The following is a 20,684-nucleotide window of genomic DNA, read 5'->3' as shown; positions in this document are numbered from 1 at the left end:
GTTTAACACACAGCACCACCCGCGTCCCAATGACTTAGTGGAGCAAAATTCCTGCTGGCAAAACTAATGAAGACACACCAAGGGAACTCAGGGGAGAGGACTCTTGGAGGGCCTGGTGGAGACTCGGGAAGCTTGTGGAGGACCTGGGGGACAGAGTGATAACCTCTGTTTATAAAGGTTTACCAAGGAAAGAAAAGAGCAGGCTTGTCATGAAAGAATGGATTTCAGGTGGCCTTCACTGTAATTCAGAGGAAACTCTTGAAATCTCAAGAGTTCCCTATAGCAGATTGACAACTGCAAGAATCCTACTCATCAGGGACTAAGACAAATTTGGATGTATCAAGAACAAAAAGTCATCTTACATGCAAAAACAAAGGGCTGAATTTGTTTTATTGAAACAATAAAACTCTGCTCAGTTTCCTTCCTCAGCAGAGCAATAATAATAAATTAAATTATAACAATTGAGCCAATCCTGTTATTTCCTCTTTTTTAGTCTTTTGGGGTGCTGAATTTCACAAAGCACATTCTTTTCTGTTTATCTCTAAGAGAAGGTTTAAAAACAACCAAGTCATAATATTTTTTCTCTCTCTCAACCCCCTTGTTTTCCGCGAGGAAGCTTGAGTCAGTTCTTGCTGTCTTCGGGGAAATCTGGAAAGATCAGAATAATCTTGTGAAGTCATTGTCTAGGAAAGGAGGTGGAGGTAAAATAAAAATTTAAAATACCTTGCAAAAAACCACTTTTGCTAGCCACCAGAGAGTTGCGTTTCTTATTTCCAAAGTGTTGCCAGAGTTCTCTGTGTGGCATATACTAGCCCTCTTGAGTATAGAACTCTCCACCCACATTATTAATGGTAAAGGGATCGTCCTGAGCAGAAATTGAGTATCTAGAACAGCAGTTCCAAAAGGGGGAACAGTGACTCATTTCATCTCGGGTCATGGGAACCTCGTGGGGTCACCAGCATACAATAGAGTGACTCTCAACGAGAAGATGGCTGTTTGGGAACTGGCCGCCAAAGGAAGCATTTGCTTATCAGCTCATTTGAGAACTTCAAACAGTACCGTTTTCCCCCATGAGAAGAAGGGAAGTAGTTGAAGTAGAAAAGGCTCTCTTACAGCTACTAGGAGCATCATTTTTGTAGCCCTTTCGACATGCCCCTTTAGCACCATCCCTTTCTATATTTGATCATGCCCCGGCTTTTAAAGGAACACATAGCTTTAACCTAAATTATGCAATGACATTATGTGTAGCTGTAACTCCAACCACAGAGAGAATGTTACTGTGCCTCACTCACCCTACAAAGTAAAATAAAAAATTCCTTGCAGTAGCACCTTAGAGATTCAACTAAGTTAGTTCGTGGTATGAGCTCAGCCAGTGTGGTGTAGTGGTTAAGAGTGGTAGACTCGTAATCTGGGGAACCGGGTTCGTGTCTCCACTCCTCCACATGCAGCTGCTGGGTGACCTTGGGCTAGTCACACTTCTCTGAAGTCTCTCAGCCCCACTCACCTCACAGAGTGTTTGTTGTGGGGGAGGAAGGGAAAGGAGAATGTCAGCCGCTTTGAGACTCCTTCGGGTAGTGAAAAGCGGGATATCAAATCCAAACTCTTCTCTTCTTCTTCTTCTTCTTCTTCTTCTTCTTCTTCTTCAGAAGTATCTGAAGAAGTACGCATGCGCACGAAAGCTCATACCAAAAACTAACTTAGTTGGTCTCTGAGGTGCTACTGGAAGGAATTTTTTTATTTTATTTTGTTTTGACTATGGCAGACCAACACGGCTACCTACCTGCAACTTACCCTACAAAGAAAAATCCAAAAAAGGCAAAATTTACTTTTGGGAACCTTCAGTTAAACTTGGGGGTACTGCCTTGGTATTATCACTGACCCTAATATTAGTATTCCTCAGCTGACCATGGCTGCTTGCCAGTGGTGGAGGAAGCCTGTCGCTGCCCGGGGTGGCAGAGCGGAGGCACCCCCCTGGGGGCGGGGCATCACGACACAGGTTGGATGTACTGCGCATGGCTGGGATTTCCGGGCATGCGTAGTGCATCCGGGCCGGTGCTGCTGCTCCCGCGGTGAGTGAGCGCCAGCTCGTGGGGCTGCCCCGTCCATCCATAAAGATGCACGGGCGAGGCGCCGGGTGGCTGGGGAGTGATGGGTGGGGCTGGGCAGTGTCACCCCTTCCCCTGGAACCCGGGGTGGCACTCCCCCTACGCCCATAGCTGTCAAGTTTCAGATTTGAAAATAAGGGATCAGCAGTCTCACCTATCCCGGGGACAGTCACATGTCAGTGGTGGGTGGAGCCAGAAGCAAAAGTGGGTGGAGCAGCAATGTAAACTCCAAGCAGGCTCGGGCTCGGAGCGGAGCAAAGAGGAGGGCAGCCATGTGCTCCATGCAATGGAGCCCCATCGTCTTCTTGTCTGATCCCATCAAAACAGGACAGGAAGCAGCAGCTGCTCAAAGGCGGCCAGGCTCCGCCTGCCAGCTAACCCTATTGGGCAGCTGAGGGGATCGGCGACAATGGATAGGGGCTGATGCAGGGGGAGGAATACACCCCCCTGTAAGCACGGGAAACGGCTCCCACTTGCTTTGAGGGCTGAGGCTTTTCTCTCCAAGTAGGCGAGGTCTTCCCACCCAGTCCCTGGCCAGCCGGGGAGGAGCTGCTTCCATTAAAAACGGGAAATTTAAGGGAAATAAAAAATAAGGGAGAGCAGCGGGAAACTGCTTAAAATAAGGGAGAATCCCGGGGAAAACGGGATACTTGACAGCACTTCCTATGCCCCGCCCTACCTACGCCACTGCTGCTTGCTGTCGCCAGGACACTTTTGCCATATAACCCACATTACATTTTCAGAGCACGTAAAGAAAAAATTGACAGAAGATTTTGGAGTGGGGTGGGGTGGAGCATCAGCACAATCCCATTTGGGGATCAGAGTTGGTGAATGCTCGAAGCAAGTAGGCCTTATCAGCATGGATTTGAGGAACCACACTTAAAGGATTTCAGAGGGATGGCAGGGGGTGGACGATTCTAGCTGACCCAGAGGTGCAACTTTCTGCCCAGAGTCTCAAGCCAGCAAGAACATTTCAGCTCCTTCCTAGAAGGCCTTCTGTATGGGCAGCACAATCCTGGATGCCCAAGCAAATACAGGTCTAAGTGCCTTGAATCCTCATGCATCTAAAACAGGATGATCCACAGAGTGACAATTTGGTAGGGAGTTTGGGACTTCACTTTGGTGGAACTGTGGAGGAGGATAAGGATCCTGGTCTTCCACTCCCAATCCTCAACTTCTCCTATGTGGGGCATAAGGATAACCCTCCTTGCCACTCAAAAACTTTCCACCTGGGACTCCTTTGCTTCCAGAAGCCAACTTTGCCACTATGAATGAGTAGGAACTCTCATGTTTTGTCTCAAAAAAACAGCCTGCAAACCATGTCCTTGAGGGCTCTTCCCGGCACCCAAGAAAAATGCTAAGAACATACTCACCTGCCCTTACAAGGATCAAGGGGGACTGCAAGCCCCCTCCCCTTGCTTGCAAGTTGGAAAGGAGGAACAGGCAGCAGAAGCTTCTCTCCTGAGGGTCCAGCAAAGGTGCTGCTGGAGGGTCAACACTCCATACTTCGAGAGAGGTATGGGGCTCCCTTTGGCCTTTGGCCCCAACAGCAGTTTACCTTGCTACCTTCTGGTTTTCCTTTCACTGGCTGGTTCACCTCCCATTTCCACAAGATGGGTTTTTATTTCACTCTTGGGACAACAGTGAAGCGGAGGTTGTGAGCATCATCGAGACCTCCTTGAGGTGCCCCCTCAGTTCTGCTCCCAACAACTCAAAAGCAGGGATGTGTGACTAGTTCAAAACCATTTCCTATCCACCCTCCTCTTCTCCAACTACAGCCTAATTCTTTCTAGTAGCACCTTAGAGACCAACTGAGTTTGTTCCTGGTATGAGCTTTCGTGTGCATGCACACTTCTTCAGATACACTGAAACAGAAGTCACCAGATCCTTAAATATAGTGAGGGAGTGGGGAGGGGTATTGCTCAGAAGGGTGGTGGGAATGGGTGATCAGCTGATAGGTGTGGAAAACCTGTTGACGACTCTTAACGGCTGTAATTAGTCTTGCAGGGAAAGGCAAGGGGTGAGATGGCTAAAGATAGCTTTGTTATGTATAATGAGATAAGAATCCAATGTCTTTGTTCAGACCAGGTTTCTCCGTGGTTTTAAGTTTGGTGATTAGTTGTAATTCAGCCACTTCTCTTTCCAGTCTATTTCTGAAATTTCTTTGTATTAAGACAGCTACTTTGAGATCTTTTATAGAATGTCCTGGGAGATTGAAGTGTTCTCCTACTGGTTTCTCTGTCTTGTGATTCCTGATATCAGATTTATGTCCATAAAAGCTCATGAAAGCTCATGCACATGAAAGCTCATACCAAAAACTAACTTAGTTGGTCTCTGAGGTGCTACTGGAAGGAATTTTTTTTTAATTTTGTTTTGACTATGGCAGACCAACACGGCTACCCACCTGTAACTACAGCCTAATTCTGAATGGCTCCACTACCATTTTGCTCTTTAAATAAACCAACCAACCAGCCAACCAACCAACCAACCACCGGGAGATGCAACCACAGCTCTCACACCACCACACCTAGTTTTTAATTCTTCATTCCAAACTACCTCGTGATGACCGCATGACTAGGACTCACCAGAAATATTTTCTTCCTCTTTGGGGACTTTGTCCGTATCAGAGTCCTCCTCAAGCAGCGCCATGTGTTGTGTCTGTGACTGGTGACCCAGGTTGGAATTCAGGTCTGCCATTTGCTCAGCAGGGAGCAACAGAGCAGCATATCCTGGCCCTTCTGCTTTGGGCAGCTGCAGCAGACAAGGACTGGGAGGCCCACTCTGGTTCTGAAGGTGCTGTGCCTGCTCAGCTGAGAAACATCCCCCTCCTGAGCCGGAAAACTGCATTTGTGAGCAAAGTTGATTGGAAAATGGAACTCCTTGCATGCACAATTCATTCCAGGGCACAGTCTGAAATGCAGGGATATAGCCTAGGTGAAGGCAGAAGCGAAGAAAGGAGAAGAGAAAGGCGGGGGGGGGGGGGAGGGAAGAGAAGAAAGAATTCCTTTATGCTGTTTCAGCCACTGTGGGATTTTAAAGTGTTTTTACCACGAGCAACAGTTTAAGTCATAAAAATGTGGGGCGGCCTGCACCACAGTTTGCCACAGAAATACCCTTTAAAAAAAGTTCCACATTTAAAATATACATCCACAAAGGATGGCTGGATAAATAAACTAATTGAATTTACAGAACTGGCAAGATTAACTGCGGGAACAAGGTACCAATCAAACCGGAAAAATAAAAATACAATGGAAATGCTTTGAAGATTACTGGTACTGCTAAAAAACTAACATGTTGATATGTTTGGATTAATGTTGCTAAAGCTGGTTAAAAATAAAATAAAATAAATTTTGTAAGTTAAAAGAGTTAAGAAACATAAATTTAGATTAAAAATTGCAATGTAAAATATTATAATATATAGGAGGGTGAGGGACGGTGGAGGGAAGTCACAAGGATATTTTAATGTCTGTAATTTAGGGTGGTAGGGTAATATGAATTTTGTTTTGTGTCTATGTGTTTGTTTGTTTGCAAATAAAATTTTCTAATTAAAATAAGATAAAATAAAATGTTCCACGTTTAAAAAGTCTTTTGTAACTGCTGTAGAAAATGCTGGCAGCCACCTCACCCAGAATGCCTGGTGCTGGCAAGGGCCCCTTCTGAGTCAAAGGACTCAGACAGTGTTCAATCCGGCCAACTGCTGACAGCGCCTCCAATGGCATCTACCCCTTAATAACCATTCGAGGTACTGTACTCACCCGAGTTCCCGGCTGATGGCTGTATTAGGAGCTGTCCTCCTGCGTGGTTCTGCAGGTACCCTTGAGAAGCTTCTGCTGTTCCATAGGTTACAAGTCCCCCGTTGCCAGCCAGGGGAAAAAATGCTGTGGTGGATTTACCAGGCATAGCTTGTGTGAGGCCGACACTGGGCAACGCAGTGCCAGCACGGTGAAGTGGGCCATGTTGCAACTGGGACACCTGGTGCTGAGGATACTGGCTAAACTGGTAAACACCAGGCTGGCTATTTGGGTGGTAATATGGGGTCTCTAGGTTAGCAGTAGGTTCCAGCTGTTCAGGGTAACTACGGTGCACAGGAGCGTCGATGCTGGAGGAAAGACACAGTTCGCAAGTTATTGTTAAGAATTATAACCCACTCCACAAGATATGAGGACAAATAACTGGGGTTTGTTTTTTTTGGGGAAGCACGTGTTCTGATATACAGTCGTACTTTGGAAGCCAAATGCATTGCCACTTGCACGTTTTGGCTCCCGAACGCCACAAACCCGGAAGTGAGTGTTCTGGTTTGCAAATGTTCTTTGGAAGCCGAATGTCCGGCACAGCTTCCGATTGCGCGCAGGAGCTTCCTACAGTCAACTGGAATCCTCGCCTTGGTTTTCAAACATTTTGGAAGTCGAATGGACTTCCGGAACGGATTCTGTTTGGCTTCCAAGGTACGACAGAATCCAAAATGCTAATACTCACATTTGTGTGTGGGGGGGAATCCCCTCGCATGTCCAAATGCAAATATTCTACATTGCCTCCAAACAAAGTTCAAGATACAGTGGTACCTCGGTTTATGAACTTAATCCGTTCCGGAAGTCTGTTCTTAAACTGAAACCATTCTTAAACCAAGGCGCGCTTTCCCTAATGAGGCCTCCTGCCGCCGGTGCCCTTCCACTGTTCGGCTTCTGTTTATAGACCGAGGTAAAGTTAGCAATTGATGCTTTTGTTTTATGGTGCTGGAGGAGACTCTTGAGAGTCCCATGGACTGCAAAAAGATCAAACTTATCCATCCTTAAAGAAATCAGCCCTGAGTGCTCACTGGAAGGGCAGATCCTGAAGTTGAGGCTCCAGTACTTTGGCCACCTCATGAGAAGAGAAGACTCCCTGGAAAAGACCCTGATGTTGGGAAAGATGGAGGGCACAAGGAGAGGGGGACGACAGAGGATGAGATGGTTGGACAGTGTTCTCGAAGCGACTAGCATGAGTTTGGCCAAACTGTGGGAGGCAGTGGAGGATAGGGGTGCCTGGTGTGCTCTGGTCCATGGGGTCACAAACAGTCAGACACGACTGAACGACTGAACAACAATAAAAGTTCGCAAACCGGGACACTACTTCCGGTTTTGCGGAGTTCGTAAACCGAATTGTTCGTAAACAGGACTGTTCTTGAACCGTAAGTACCAATGTATGGCAAAGCCAAAGTGAAGCGGAGTTGCAAAGCTGACAAACATCCAGTGTGAACACTCACGTTCATGCCTTTGTTTGAATTTTGTCTGCCATGAAACAAGGGGCCAATTAGGGGTTGGGCTAGAGGACCCTCAGGGTCCCTTCCAACTTCACAGGCATGCTATAGCACACAGAGACCACGCCACACTTGACTGCAGAACACATGCAAAGATTGCAGAGCATGCCTGGTGAATCTGCAGCTTCTTAAACCTTGCTCCCTTAGAATCATTCCAAACTAAGTTCTATCTCTGCCTGCTAGGGATACCTTCTTGTGTGTCTAACACACCTGTCTGCCTGGAGGTCGGGCAAATCCCTGTTAGCACTTGGATATGGATTCTGGAGATCCATTATTGGTTCAAACTTATCTTTTTTCGCTGTTGGGTTGGCACCCTTAACCCTACTGGATTCCTACCAATCTAAATGGAAAGCTACATTGCATGAAAAGCTAAGAGGCTTGGGGTTTCCCCCACAGACCCTGATAGCTGTAGGTTATGAGAAAGCTAGAGCAATAATCCGCCAACGAATTTGGGATGTGGCACTGCAATGCCACGTGAACGAGATGAATAAACATGCAGCAATAAAAGATAGGATTTACCCCAGCAAATTAGTTGTCAAAATTACAAATACCTAAATACAGGCAGTCGTTTGCCCTCGCTAGATTCAACATGCTGCCATCTGCCTTATTGCAGGGCAGATTTGAGGGTAAACCATATGTGGATCGAGTCTGCCCCTGTGGCTTGATGGAGGTAGAAACTGTCTTTCATGCCTTGTTATGCTGCCGTTTCTATGGGAATATACGCTCAGTATTTATTACCCCTGCTATGCAAAAATATTCAAATGAATCCGAACTTCAATGTCTAAAATCCCTGGTAGAGGACAAGGATCCCGAGATCCAGTTAGGTAAAGGTAAAGGGACCCCTGACCATTAGATCCAGTCGCGGACGACTCTGGGGATGCGGCGCTCATCTCGCTCTATAGGCTGAGGGAGTCGGCGTACAGCTTCCGGGTCATGTGGCCAGCATGACTAAGCTGCTTCTGGCGAACCAGAGCAGCGCACGGAAACGCCGTTTACCTTCCTGCTGGAACGGTACCTATTTATCTACTTGCACTTTGACATGCTTTCGAACCGCTAGGTTGGCAGGAGCTGGGACTGAGCAATGGGAGCTCACCCCGTCAGGGGGATTCGAACCGCCAACCTTCTGATCAGCAAGCCCTAGGCTCTGTGGTTTAACCCACAGCACCACCCACATCCCGTTAAGGGTAGCCAAATTCTGTGTGATTGCCATAAAACTTATGGAACAAGCTGTGCTATCATAATGATTAAGGCCTTAAATTGTAGGTTATATGTCAGTGACATATAAGTTTTAAGTTTTATAACTTAAGTTATATATATATATATATATATATATATATATATATATATATATATATATATATATATATATATATATATATATAACTGTTGCTATATGTGTATTGTCCCTGTTATACCTAATTGCAAATTCAAATGTATCCCCATGATGTTTATGAATTCCTTGATATTGTATGTGGGCTGGAACTGGTCTGTGACCAAATTCGAATCATAGAATCGTAGAGTTGGAAGAGACCACAAGGGCCATCCAGTCCAACCCCCTGCCAAGCAGGAAACACCATCAGAGCATTCCTGACAGATGGCTGTCAAGCCTCTGCTTAAAGACCTCCAAAGAAGGAGACTCCACCACACTCCTTGGCAGCAAATCCCACTGTCGAACAGCTCTTACTGTCAGGAAGTTCTTCCTAATGTTTAGGTGGAATCTTCTTTCTTGTAGTTTGAATCCATTGCTCCGTGTCCGCTTCTCTGGAGCAGCAGAAAACAACCTTTCACCCTCCTCTATATGACATCATTTTATATATTTGAACATGGCTATCATATCACCCCTTAACCTTCTTTTCTCCAGGCTAAACATACCCAGCTCCCTAAGCTGTTCCTCATAAGACATCATTTCCAGGCCTTTGACCATTTTGGTTGCCCTCCTCTGGACACGTTCCAGCTTATCAGTATCCTTCTTGAACTGTGGTGCCCAGAACTGGACACAGTATTCCAGGTGAGGTCTGACCAGAGCAGAATATAGTGGTACTATTACTTCCCTTGATCTAGACACTATACTCCTATTGATGCAGCCCAGAATTGCATTGGCTTTTTTAGCTGCTGCATCACACTGTTGACTCATGTCAAGTTTGTGGTCTACCAAGACTCCTAGATCTTGGTAAATGCCTGGTGGGTTGGGGTAAGGCAGCCTTGCAAAGTTTATCTGCTCATAGATGACACACTCACAGCTGCGGATGGTAAATCTGGAATGCAAATAAAGACAACCAATTTTGTGGGACAGGAAGAAAGCCAACAGCTATGGGAATACAACTTAACCTTTTTTTTAATCTCGGGTGGCAAATTAATGTAGACGAACTCTGAGGCGAGATGCCTTCACCTTGCTCTGAGCAGGCTCACTTCTCCTACCTTTGGTTCTGGGTGCTGTAGGCAAAGACCTCACTGCAGCTACTTTCCTGGCTAGATGGACTATATTCACTGCTGTGGGTATCCAGCCTCAGTGGAACAATGTGATTGTTTGGGTTAAACACCACGTTGAGTGGGAGGCTGGCTCTACGAATTGGTGGAGGACTTGGAATGGCAGGAAAGATTTCTTTCTCGAAGGAACTGAAGATGCCCTGGGAGATGTCTTTCGTCTGGACAGAGTCATATGTGGTTGTTCTGCCAGTAACAGAGTCAACTGTAAAGGAAAAAGGAAGAGCAGATTACTGTATATAAGAGAGGCTGACATCAGGGCTGAGGGCCCCAAGTGGAAAGCAAACAGAAGATTCAGGAAGAAGAAGAAGAAGAGTTTGGATTTGATATCCCGCTTTATCACTACCCGGAGTCTCAAAGGGGCTAACATTCTCCTTTTCCCTTCCTCCCCCACAACAAACACTCTGTGAGGTGAATGGGGCTGAGAGACTTCAGAGAAGTGTGACTAGCTCAAGGTCACCCAGCAGCTGCATGTGGAGGAGTGGAGACGCGAACCCGGTTCACCAGATTACAAGTCCACCGCTCTTAACCACTACACCACACTGGAGTGAAAGACTGCAGGGAAAGAGAGTCAAAAGATGATGGAATCCAGAAAAAGGGTTTGCAGCTATGATACAATGCTGAGCATGTTTATCATGCCCCGTATGACACACTTGTATCATGCATCGTCTGGGAGCCACTGTTGATCTCAGCTCCCCATGGTGTGAACCCTCAGCAACAAATCTACGTTTGCCTCTGCATAATGTGTGATGTGACCCTCAAGCATCGCACTGAGAACAAGCATCCTGGCTTGTTTTGCCTTCAGTTTAAGAACCACATTTCCAGTTTGTTAATTGCATATGCTGATGCACAGCCGAGGAGATCGTGTCAAAACAAGTCAAAGGGAACATGAGTCACATCACACCCTTCTCCAGAAGATCAAACGGGATTGTGGGAGAGTCCAGATTCCTTCCTCGAGTTGCTTGTGTGGTTCCGCAGTTACATCTGCCTGACGTCAACGACACTCCACCTGTCCTAGCACAGAAGAGGTTTCCCCGAAACTGCGTGCAAGTGACATATACCGACAGGAATGGGGAACAACTGAGCCATCAGGGCATTCCCTGACATTTGGACAGAGGCAGGGCAGCACAGAGTAAATGCACAGTTGACACCTATGGGGATCCAGTTATCTTTCAAATACTGCCTGGCCTAGGTTTTGAGCGGTGGGACCAGGCGCAGGCAGTATTTGATAATCAAATACAGTTATATTTCCTTCAACAGGTGGCATCCTGACAGCACCAACAGAAATACAAAACAAAATAGAAAATTCTTTTCAGTAGCACCTTAGAGACCAACCGTGTTTGTTCTTGGTATGAGCTTTTGTGTGTGTCAAACTTCTGTGTCAACCTTCTACACACCACAGTCCAGGTGTTCCCCAACAATGATGAGGTGTAAATTGCGGCACAGCTTTTCAGGGGCTCCCTCCTAAATCTCGTAAACAAACAAACCATCAAACCCAGCTCTTACTGGCTTGGGTGTCAGTACTGTCTCCATGGAAGTGAATGAGAAAACTGAAAAGCCAAGAACATAAGGCAGCTTCTATAATCATACTGACCAGTGCCTGATTTACATATAAGCTAAACAAGCTACAGCTTAGGGCCCCACTCTCTTGGGGCCCCAAAAAAAATTAAAGGGGAAAAAAACCTGGATGTACATTTCCAAAATATAAGATAAAAAACAAAATAAAACCTACATAGTTAGAGCTTAATAATTATTTCACTATTAATATAGATAGATAGATAGATAGATTTATTGTTACGGTTCTCAACCAGGACACACATATCCATAAAAAACAATCCAAAATACATGCTAAAATATGAACTACAAATATAAACTTTAAGCTTTCAAATTTTTAGATAAAAGAAGATATCACTACTTTAAAAGGTGGGCTACAGCCAGTTATAGCACTGTTTCGTCTTTAGCTCTGTCCTGAAGCTGTGTGGGTACTGCGGACTAGTTCGGACCGAATTTTTATGGCTCTAGCACAGAACCTGGCTACCTTTGCTGTCACATTAGCGTTAACATCTGAGAGAAGCCACTCTATATAGAAATTGTCCTCGCGTCCAGGTAGCTCAGCCAGCATCACTATTAATATACTTCTTAGTCAAAACAAAATCAAAAATTCTTTCCAGTAGCACTTTAGAGACCAACTGAGTTTGTTCTTGGTATGAGCTTTCGTGTGCATGCACACTTCTTCAGATACTTCTTAATTGTATTTCACTATTAATATACTTCTTCTTAATTGTATTTCAGTTCAACAATTACTTTGATAAAATACATATTTTGTTATGTGCAAATGGCTTTAGATGCCTATTAGGTCCATAAATTACCATATAGCAGTGTTTTTCAACCTTTTTGGGGCAAAGGCACACTTGTTTCATGAAAAACATCCCGAGGCACACCACCATTAGAAAATGTTAAAAAATTTAACTCTGTGCCTATATTGACTATATATAAAGTAATTTTTCAATTTTTCCCACGGCACACCAGGCAACATCTCGCGGCACACTAGTGTGCCGCGGAACAGTGGTTGAAAAACACTGCCATATAGCATATATTCAACACACTCAAAAAATAGCGGCAGTTTGTTGTTGACAACGGACAGCTGGACATATAAAGGGCCCCATTACCTTCAGTAGCTTAGGGCCTCATCAAACCTAAATCCGGCCCTGATACTGACAGACGCATAAACCACCTTTTTTCTTAATTTCATGTGAGAAAAGAGCAGAGAGGGGAAAGAACTAAGACTTTTACTGTTACTGTTACGCTGCGCCTGTGCACTGGGAGCAGCGCGCTGCCGGCGGTCGAGCCCTGGACGGGCTTGCTCAGGGCTGGCCTGCCGGCAGTGCGCCGCTCCCAGCACGCATGCGCAGTGTGCATCCGACACAATCGCCGTACCCACACTGCGCGTGCGCGCTGGGAGCGAAACCACACCCCTGGGTGCTTCCGGGTTTGCCGCCCTGGGTAGCCAGCCGGCTTCCTCTGCGCCTGGTCCCACCACTCAAAACCTAGGCCAGGCAGTATTTGATAATCTAACAACACATTTAGAAAGTTGTGGATTAACTAAGCAATTGATCATTTTGTTCATCGGTGCTCCACTACCCAGATAATAAACTCAGAAAAACCTTGATGTGGTTGCCACAGTGAAACCCACAAAGCAGAAATTATCCCACTGTATCTTTCCCACATGTGTGTGATGTGTGAACAATAGTGTTTTGGGTTTTCCAAAAGATTTGACACTTGCTGGTTATAATGTACCAAGGGCAGGGATGATCATTTCGCCGCCCCCAAATGCATCAAGATATAATGCATCTCAGACAGTAAATCCAAGTGTGAAATATTTAATTGAAATAAGACTAAAGGTGGCCTGTGATTAGGTGGTTTGTTCCCTACACTTCCATACACATCCATTCATTAACATTTGTATGCCACCCCGAAACAGAAAGCTGACTCAACAGCTTCCAATAAATACACAGTATATGCATTAAAGTGGGTATTCATAGAATCACAGAATTATATTTGGATGGGACCGTGAGGGTCATAGTCCAACCCCTTGCAATGCAGCAATCTCAACACTCATTCTCCCTCACCCATCCCCAAAACATTCTCTGAGCACAGACTCCCTAGAATCGGAAGACTGAAAAGAGGCAGAATTGAGTATAATCGGTATTCTGATAACATTGCAGAAAACACTTCTGAATGCCTTTCCTCAGTGGTTTCATGTAGAATCAGGGATGTCCAACCAGTAGATCGTGATCTACCGGTAGATCCCCAGCTGATCCTGGTAGATCACAGGACCCTTATCAATTGTGGGATTAAATAAAGTTTACCAAAAGTTAACAAATAAAAGCTGAAGAACTCTGGGCTCAACAACTCTGGGCAATCCACCCACCCCACACATGCTCCTTCTCCCTCCATTGACAGTGGGCAGATCACAGCCAGTTTTTTTTAATATACTGGGAGTAGATCCCAGTCTCTTGGGAGTTGGATGTCCCTGATGTAGATGTTAAAAAGTACTGATCCTTGCAGTACATCTTAAGCCAATGGCCATGGGGTGGAAAAGGAGTCCCACAGCAGCACCTTCTGGAGATACTCGTCCAGCTACTGGAGTCACTGAAAGTCTGTCTTTTAAGCCCAACCTACGCAACTGATCCAGAAGAATACGGTGGTCAAAAACCTTTGGGGAAGCCCAGGATAGCATTCTTCCTGCCCTGATGTAAATAATGGCTAGGAAACAAAAACTGTTGCTTTCTCAAAATTCTTTGGAATGGTTCCAAATAATTAGCATCATCCAAGACCACGTGACTTTGAGAGCATGTTTTTTCCAGATCACTAGGAAAGCCTGACCAACATATGTTATTTCCAGATCACTAGGAAAGCCTCAAACTTAAAAGCCTGTGTAAGATCACCATCTTCTGGTTGTTGCTGACACTACAACTGAGAGTTCTGAGACTTGCTTCGCAAAAGGTGTTTCTTCCCAGCCCTGCTTGCCACCCGAAGACAAGGAGCAGAGGAGCTTCTCTGCCCCAGCTGCTGAACTGGGATTTGGCAGGGACCAGGTGGGGGAAGAGGCTGTATATTGTCTCCCTGCTTATTTAACTTATATTCAGAATTCATCATGCGAAAGGCTGGACTGGATGAATCCCAAACCGGAATTAAGATTGCCGGAAGAAATATCAACAACCTCAGATATGCTGATGACACAACCTTGATGGCAGAAGGTGAGGAGGAATTAAAGAACCTTGAAATAGGAGAGTGCAAAATATGGTCTGAAGCTCAACATAAAAAAACTAAGATCATGGCCACTGGTCCCATCACCTCCTGGCAAATAGAAGGGGAAGAAATGGAGGCAGTGAGAGATTTCACTTTCTTGGGTTCCATGATCATCGCAGATGGTGACAGCAGTCAAGAAATTAAAAGACGTCTGCTTCTTGGGAGAAAAGCAACGAAAAACTTAGACAGCATCTTAAAAAGCAAAGACATCACCTTGCCGACAAAGGTCCGTATAATTAAAGCTATGGTTTTCCCAGTAGTAATGTATGGCAGTGAGAGCTGGACCATAAAGAAGGCTGATCACTGAAGAATTGATGCTTTTGAATTATGGTGCTGGAGGAGACTCTTGAGAGTCCCATGGACTGCAAGAAGATCAAACCTATCCATTCTGAAGGAAATCAGCCCTGAGTGCTCACTGGAAGGACAGATCCTGAAGCCGAGGCTTCAATACTTTGGCCACCTCATGAGAAGAGAAGACTCTCTGGAAAAGACCCTGATGTTGGGAAAGATGGAGGGCACAAGGAGAAGGGGACGACAGAGGATGAGATGGTTGGACAGTGTTCTCGAAGCTACTAACATGAGTTTGGCCAAACTGCAGGAGGCAGTGGAAGACAGGAGTGCCTGGCGTGCTCTGGTCCATGGGGTCACGAAGAGTCGGACACGACTAAATGACTAAACAACAACAGCAACAACAAGGTGAAGGAAGGAGCTGCTATGTTTTCCGTTCTCTGGGTCAGATTTGCACAACTTGTGATCTATTGAGCCCAATGCAGTTCACCAGCCTGAAAGGTGGCTAGCCTAGGGAACAAAACAAAACAAAACAAAACAAAACAAAACAAAACAAAACAAAACAAAACAAAACAAAACAAAACAAAACAAAACAAAACAAAACAAAACAATCCCTATGGAAAATTTATCAAACAATACAGATAAGCTGCTGGCAGTACACAAAACTGCAAAGGGGGGTGATGTCACTGAGCCAAAGGACAATCTACGGAAGCTCACCATTAGCTAACACTATACTGAACAGAAGCCACACTTCTCTCCATTGTGGCAGGCTGTCCTCCCAGTTCTCACCTGGACAGGTAAAGACAGCCAGTGCTTCCAAGCCCCACATGCCCTCAGAGTTTTTTTGTTTGTTTGTTTTTGCTATGGCTCTCTCTCTCTCCCTACCCCTCTCTTTCAACGCTGTCCTCAAGGCACTTGGAAACCCCGAGCCAAGTTTGCCTCCTGAATTGCTGCTCGTTGGCCGGCTCCTGTTTCTCAGTCAGTATCTCCCACTCCAGCTGCTGATCCTCGGCTGAGAGGAAGGAGGGAGAGGAAGAAGAGGAGAGCACTTTCACTCACACCTTCAGTTTGCTCCAAGGACTCTCACTCTTGCCAGGCATGAGCCTCAGGTAAGATCTCCTTAAAAACGTTTTACATAAAGTTTGGGGGGGGGGGCAGTGAAAGCCTCTTTCCTTTAGGACTCTGGAGGGAGCAGCTACCTGCCATTTGACTACCCTGGAACTGTCGAGCTGGAAGGGATCACAAGGGTCATCTAGTCCAACCCCTTGCAATGCAGGAATCTTGTGTCCAATGTGGAGCTCGAACTCACAACCATGAGATTATCTACTGAGCTATCTCCAAAGGAATATGAAAGAAAGCCAGTAACTCATTTTTGCCTTCACCAGTGAAGAAAATCTCATTGAGTTGCTTTGTAGATGCAGTTACAGGTAGGTAGCCGTGTTGGTCTGCCATAGTCAAAACAAAATAAAAAAATGCTTCCAGTAGCACCTTGGAGACCAACTAAGTTTGTTCTTGGTATGAGCTTTCTGAAGAAGTGTGCATGCACACGAAAGCTCATACCAAGAACAAACTTAGTTGGTCTCTAAGGTGCTACTGGAAGGATTTTTTTATTTTTTATTTTGTTTTGTAGATGCAGTTGGTTGACTTTCAACACAGAATAAACAAGCGATTTCGCCACCTCTCTCAAGTAGCCTTTACATTCTAAGTTTTTTTTACTCACTGTCTGATTGTTGAATTGGAACCAGATTGGATTCAGATGAAACAAAAAAAGTAATTTTGTTTGCTCTTACATAGTAAAAGCAAATTTTACAGCCCTGGCTGCAAGATTTGAAAAATCAAGGGAAGCTTTCTGGAATCAGTCTTTGTCTCAGTGAGGCACAGTGGAATATGCCACAAGCAAGGAATCACAGGAGGTTTTAACCTGGAGGGGGGGCACCTGTGGCCCTCCTGATGATGCTCCCACCACCCCCAACCACAGGACCTGCTGGGAGATAAAGTCCAACAATTCAAGAAGGGTTGCAGGTTTACCTATATTAAATGAAAGCTATGCTTTCTTTCCAGTGAGCAGAGTTGCATAACAGGTCAAAGATAAAGACTAGATATTTCCTTTCTAAAAGCATTACAGTGGTACCTCTGGTTACCTACTTAATTCGTTCCGGAGGTCCGTTCTTAACCTGAAACTGTTCTTAACCTGAAGCACCACTTTAGCTAATGGGGCGTCCCGCTGCCACTGCACCGCCAGAGCACAATTTCTGTTCTTATCCTGAAGCAAAGTTCTTAACCTGAAGTGTTGTTTCTGGGTTAGCGGAGTCTGTAACCTGAAGCGCATGTTAACATGAAGCGCATGTTAACATGAAGCGCATGTAAACTGAAGCGCATGTAGCCTGAAGCTTATGCAACCTGAAGCGTATGTAACCTGAAGCGTATGTAACCTGAAGCGTATGTAACCCGAGGTACCACTGTACAATTGTGGAAAGTAGATGGACAAAACCGGTCACAGGTAGTTGCCCTGGTGTGCTCCAACATCAGTCTTTCTCTGCTGCATTCCAAGGAATGAAAGACGCGAAGAAGCCTCCGTTTACAAGTTGCCTTGCGGCCTTTTTCAAATACGTCGAAACGGTTTTGTGTGTGCACCTTAAAATGTGAACGGAACAATCTTGTGTTTATCCCATGAAGATAAAGGCCTTGGTTTAGTGCTGCACCATGTGAGAAACAGACCTTCCGCCGAGAGAGGAAGTAAAGTAGGGAAACAGGAAGTGAGTAACCCAAGTCACCAGTGCCACAAGCTGAACGGATCTCACCTGAGGAGGAGGCCAGCGGCACGGCCGATCCACTGAGCATGCTAGAATAGTTGGCGTCAGCTTGGGCATCCATCATGAGTGCAGAAGGCTGATCACGCACCATGTCTGATACGGGGGGTGCAGGCAGAAGAGTTATACTGAAAGCAAAGTTTAACACCATGATCAGGAGGAGGAGGAATGGGCAGAAGGCAAAACCTTCCCCCTCGATGCTGCTTCACTTTCCGTTTCCTTGTCTTCTGAGGAAAAGAGATCCTGTCGCCTTCTTTTCTAAGAGAATGCCTTTGCAGATTCATTACAGCACAAGAATATTCACTTTATCACAACAAAATAAAATTAAAAAAATCCTTCCAGTAGCACCTTAGAGACCAACTAAGTTTGTTCTTGGTCTGAAGAAGTGTGCATGCACACGAAAGCTCATACCAAGAACAAGCTTAGTTGGTCTCTAAGGTGCTACTGGAAGGATTTTTTTATTTTTTATTTTGTTTTGTAGATGCAGTTGGTTGACTTTCATCTCAGAGTCAACAAGCGTTTTCGCCACCTCTCTCAAGTAGCCTTTACATTCTAAGTTTTTTACTCACTGTCTGATTGTTGAATTGGAACCAGATTGGATTCAGATGAAACAAAAAAGTATGGCAGACCAACATGGCTACCTACCTGTAACTCCAAATATCACAGCTAAATATCACAGAGGCAAAACTTATCTTATTCCAGGGCTGCTCTGCTGAGAGGATGTTTGGAACCAGGCAGAGGGCCTTCTCAGTAGTGGCACCCGCACTGTGGAACGCCCTCCCATCAGATGTCAAGGAAATAAACAACTATCCGACTTTTAGAAGACATCTGAATGCAGCCCTGTTTAGGGAAGTTTTTTTAATATTTGAAGATTTATTCTGTTTTGAATGTTCTGTTGAAAACTGCACAGAGTGGATGGGGAAACCCAGACAGATGGGCGGGGGGTAGAAATAAATTATTATTATTAATTATTATTATTATTATTATTATTAGAAGGCTTTGGGGAAGGGGGAAGGGGGAAGAGAGGCAATAAGGAGAAGGACACAGGAAATGGGAACCATGGGAATTGATGAAAAGCTGTACAGGAATCCCACCCCACCCCCATAATACTGGCAGGAGTTGGGGGGCAATAAATTTGTGAGGGGGGAGGCAGTATAAAAGCAAGGATTCTTGTGTTTCATATGACTTGCTTTAAGAAAGCTTATTTTAATTTCACACAATTTCCAGAGAGAAAAATCACTTAGCATAACTCATAAGTCAGTTCTATTTTGAAGGGGGGGTCGTGCATCATAAATTTGGAGAGGAACTGATGGGGAAAGCATTTTTTTATCAACTTCCTCTCATCACAAATTTTGTCTGTTGTTTAAGAACCTATACCTTCTAGTTATATCTTCTGTAACTCACAAAAAACCTGTATTTTAAAAGACATTTGCAATTAATAAAAAAAACAAATACTCTTTAGAAACTGAATTGTATTTGGGTACCTAGAATGTAGACTTCTGGCTACAGACACTTTTGTATTCCAGCACCATTAACAGAAAATATGAAATTAAGAAAAAGGCTGTGAGAGAAAACAAAAGCTTCATCCTGGAGACTGGCAGGTATTTTTGTCCAACTGCTAAAAGTGATCTGAGAGATCCCTCCTAGGTCATAGTGTGTCCGCTCATCTCAATTTTCCTCGCCCCCAAAAACAGGCTCTGCAAGTTTATGTAGTGTTCCAAAACCTTGGAAAACCCACGCGACGAAAGAAGATTTTGGGATGTAAGGAAACAGAGCAGCAATGCTGCCCACCGAAATATCACTTTCCGTTCTCTTTAAAAAAAAACTACCATCCATCTTCAACCTGAGACGTGGAGGCTTCTCACCCTTGACAAGTTTGTTGACGGCCTATTGACAAAGCCAACGTTGCGACGGAACATTTCTTGCTGCCTTTCACTGTCAATTTTTCTGTCTTTCTCCACTTGGCCCTGCGATTCTGGAACCAGATCTAATAAAGGGGAGAGGAATCCTCAGTGAAACGAAATGAAAAACACGCTCCGCATTTCCAACTTCTTCGCAAACCACGTGAACACCAAATTCACCATAAAATGAGAGGTCTTGTGGCAAGTTAATGCTATTCACCAGATCACGGAACCCCCTTTCACAACACAGAGAAATCAAAAGGCACCACAAAAGTAACCACCACGACCCATCCCATTTAAAAAGCAAAGCAAGGACTCAAGCCGCAATCTTGAACAGGAGGACCAGCTGTTTGACGCTTTTCATATCTCCTTCCTCAAGCTACATGCCCCACTCTCCTGGTAACCAAGGAAAAAAGTATAAAATACTCAGCCGTGACAATCCCTAAAACGAGGTGAAGATGTAGTAAAGATATAACCCAAACTTAACTAAACGCAACTCCAACGGCTTCGTTTTTTCAAAGTAATGAGTTTTGTTATTAGAATTGTTTAGGGTAGCTAACCTGAGTTCAACTAACATGACATAGTTTGGGAGGATTCTCCCCCTAGAATCATAGAATCATAGAGTTGGAAGAGACCACAAGGGCCATCCAGTCCAACCCCCTGCCAAGCAGGAAACACCATCAAAGCATTCCTGACAGATGGCTGTCAAGCCTCCGCTTAAAGACCTCCAAAGAAGGAGACTCCACCACACTCCTTGGCAGCAAATCCCACTGCCGAACAGCTCTTACTGTCAGGAAGTTCTTCCTAATGTTTAGGTGGAATCTTCTTTCTTGTAGTTTGAATCCATTGCCCCGTGTCCGCTTCTCTGGAGCAGCAGAAAACAACCTTTCTCCCTCCTCCATATGACATCCTTTTATATATTTGAACATGGCTATCATATCACCCCTTAACCTTCTCTTCTCCAGGCTAAACATACCCAGCTCCCTAA

The 20,684-nt window shown here is 45.0% G+C and overlaps 1 protein-coding gene across 1 annotated transcript in view; it reads right to left on the bottom strand.

Moving 5' to 3' along the window:
* Positions 1-382: 382 nt before the first annotated feature.
* NOBOX (NOBOX oogenesis homeobox) overlaps positions 383-20,684 on the bottom strand; it is a 29,627-nt gene continuing 9,325 nt past the window's right edge. The window contains exons 4-9 of the mRNA XM_033148349.1: positions 19,661-19,782; positions 17,787-17,923; positions 9,820-10,090; positions 5,861-6,204; positions 4,691-5,035; positions 383-648 (exon numbers count right to left, since the gene is read on the bottom strand). Of these exons, the coding sequence (XP_033004240.1) occupies positions 623-648; positions 4,691-5,035; positions 5,861-6,204; positions 9,820-10,090; positions 17,787-17,923; positions 19,661-19,782 (1,245 nt within the window). The 3' untranslated portion in view covers positions 383-622. The remainder of the gene's footprint in view (positions 649-4,690; positions 5,036-5,860; positions 6,205-9,819; positions 10,091-17,786; positions 17,924-19,660; positions 19,783-20,684) is intronic.

The sequence above is a fragment of the Lacerta agilis genome, chromosome 5 (assembly GCF_009819535.1).
Source record: "Lacerta agilis isolate rLacAgi1 chromosome 5, rLacAgi1.pri, whole genome shotgun sequence".
Taxonomy (NCBI): domain Eukaryota; kingdom Metazoa; phylum Chordata; class Lepidosauria; order Squamata; family Lacertidae; genus Lacerta; species Lacerta agilis.
This window is presented reverse-complemented; position numbering and strand designations above follow the sequence as displayed.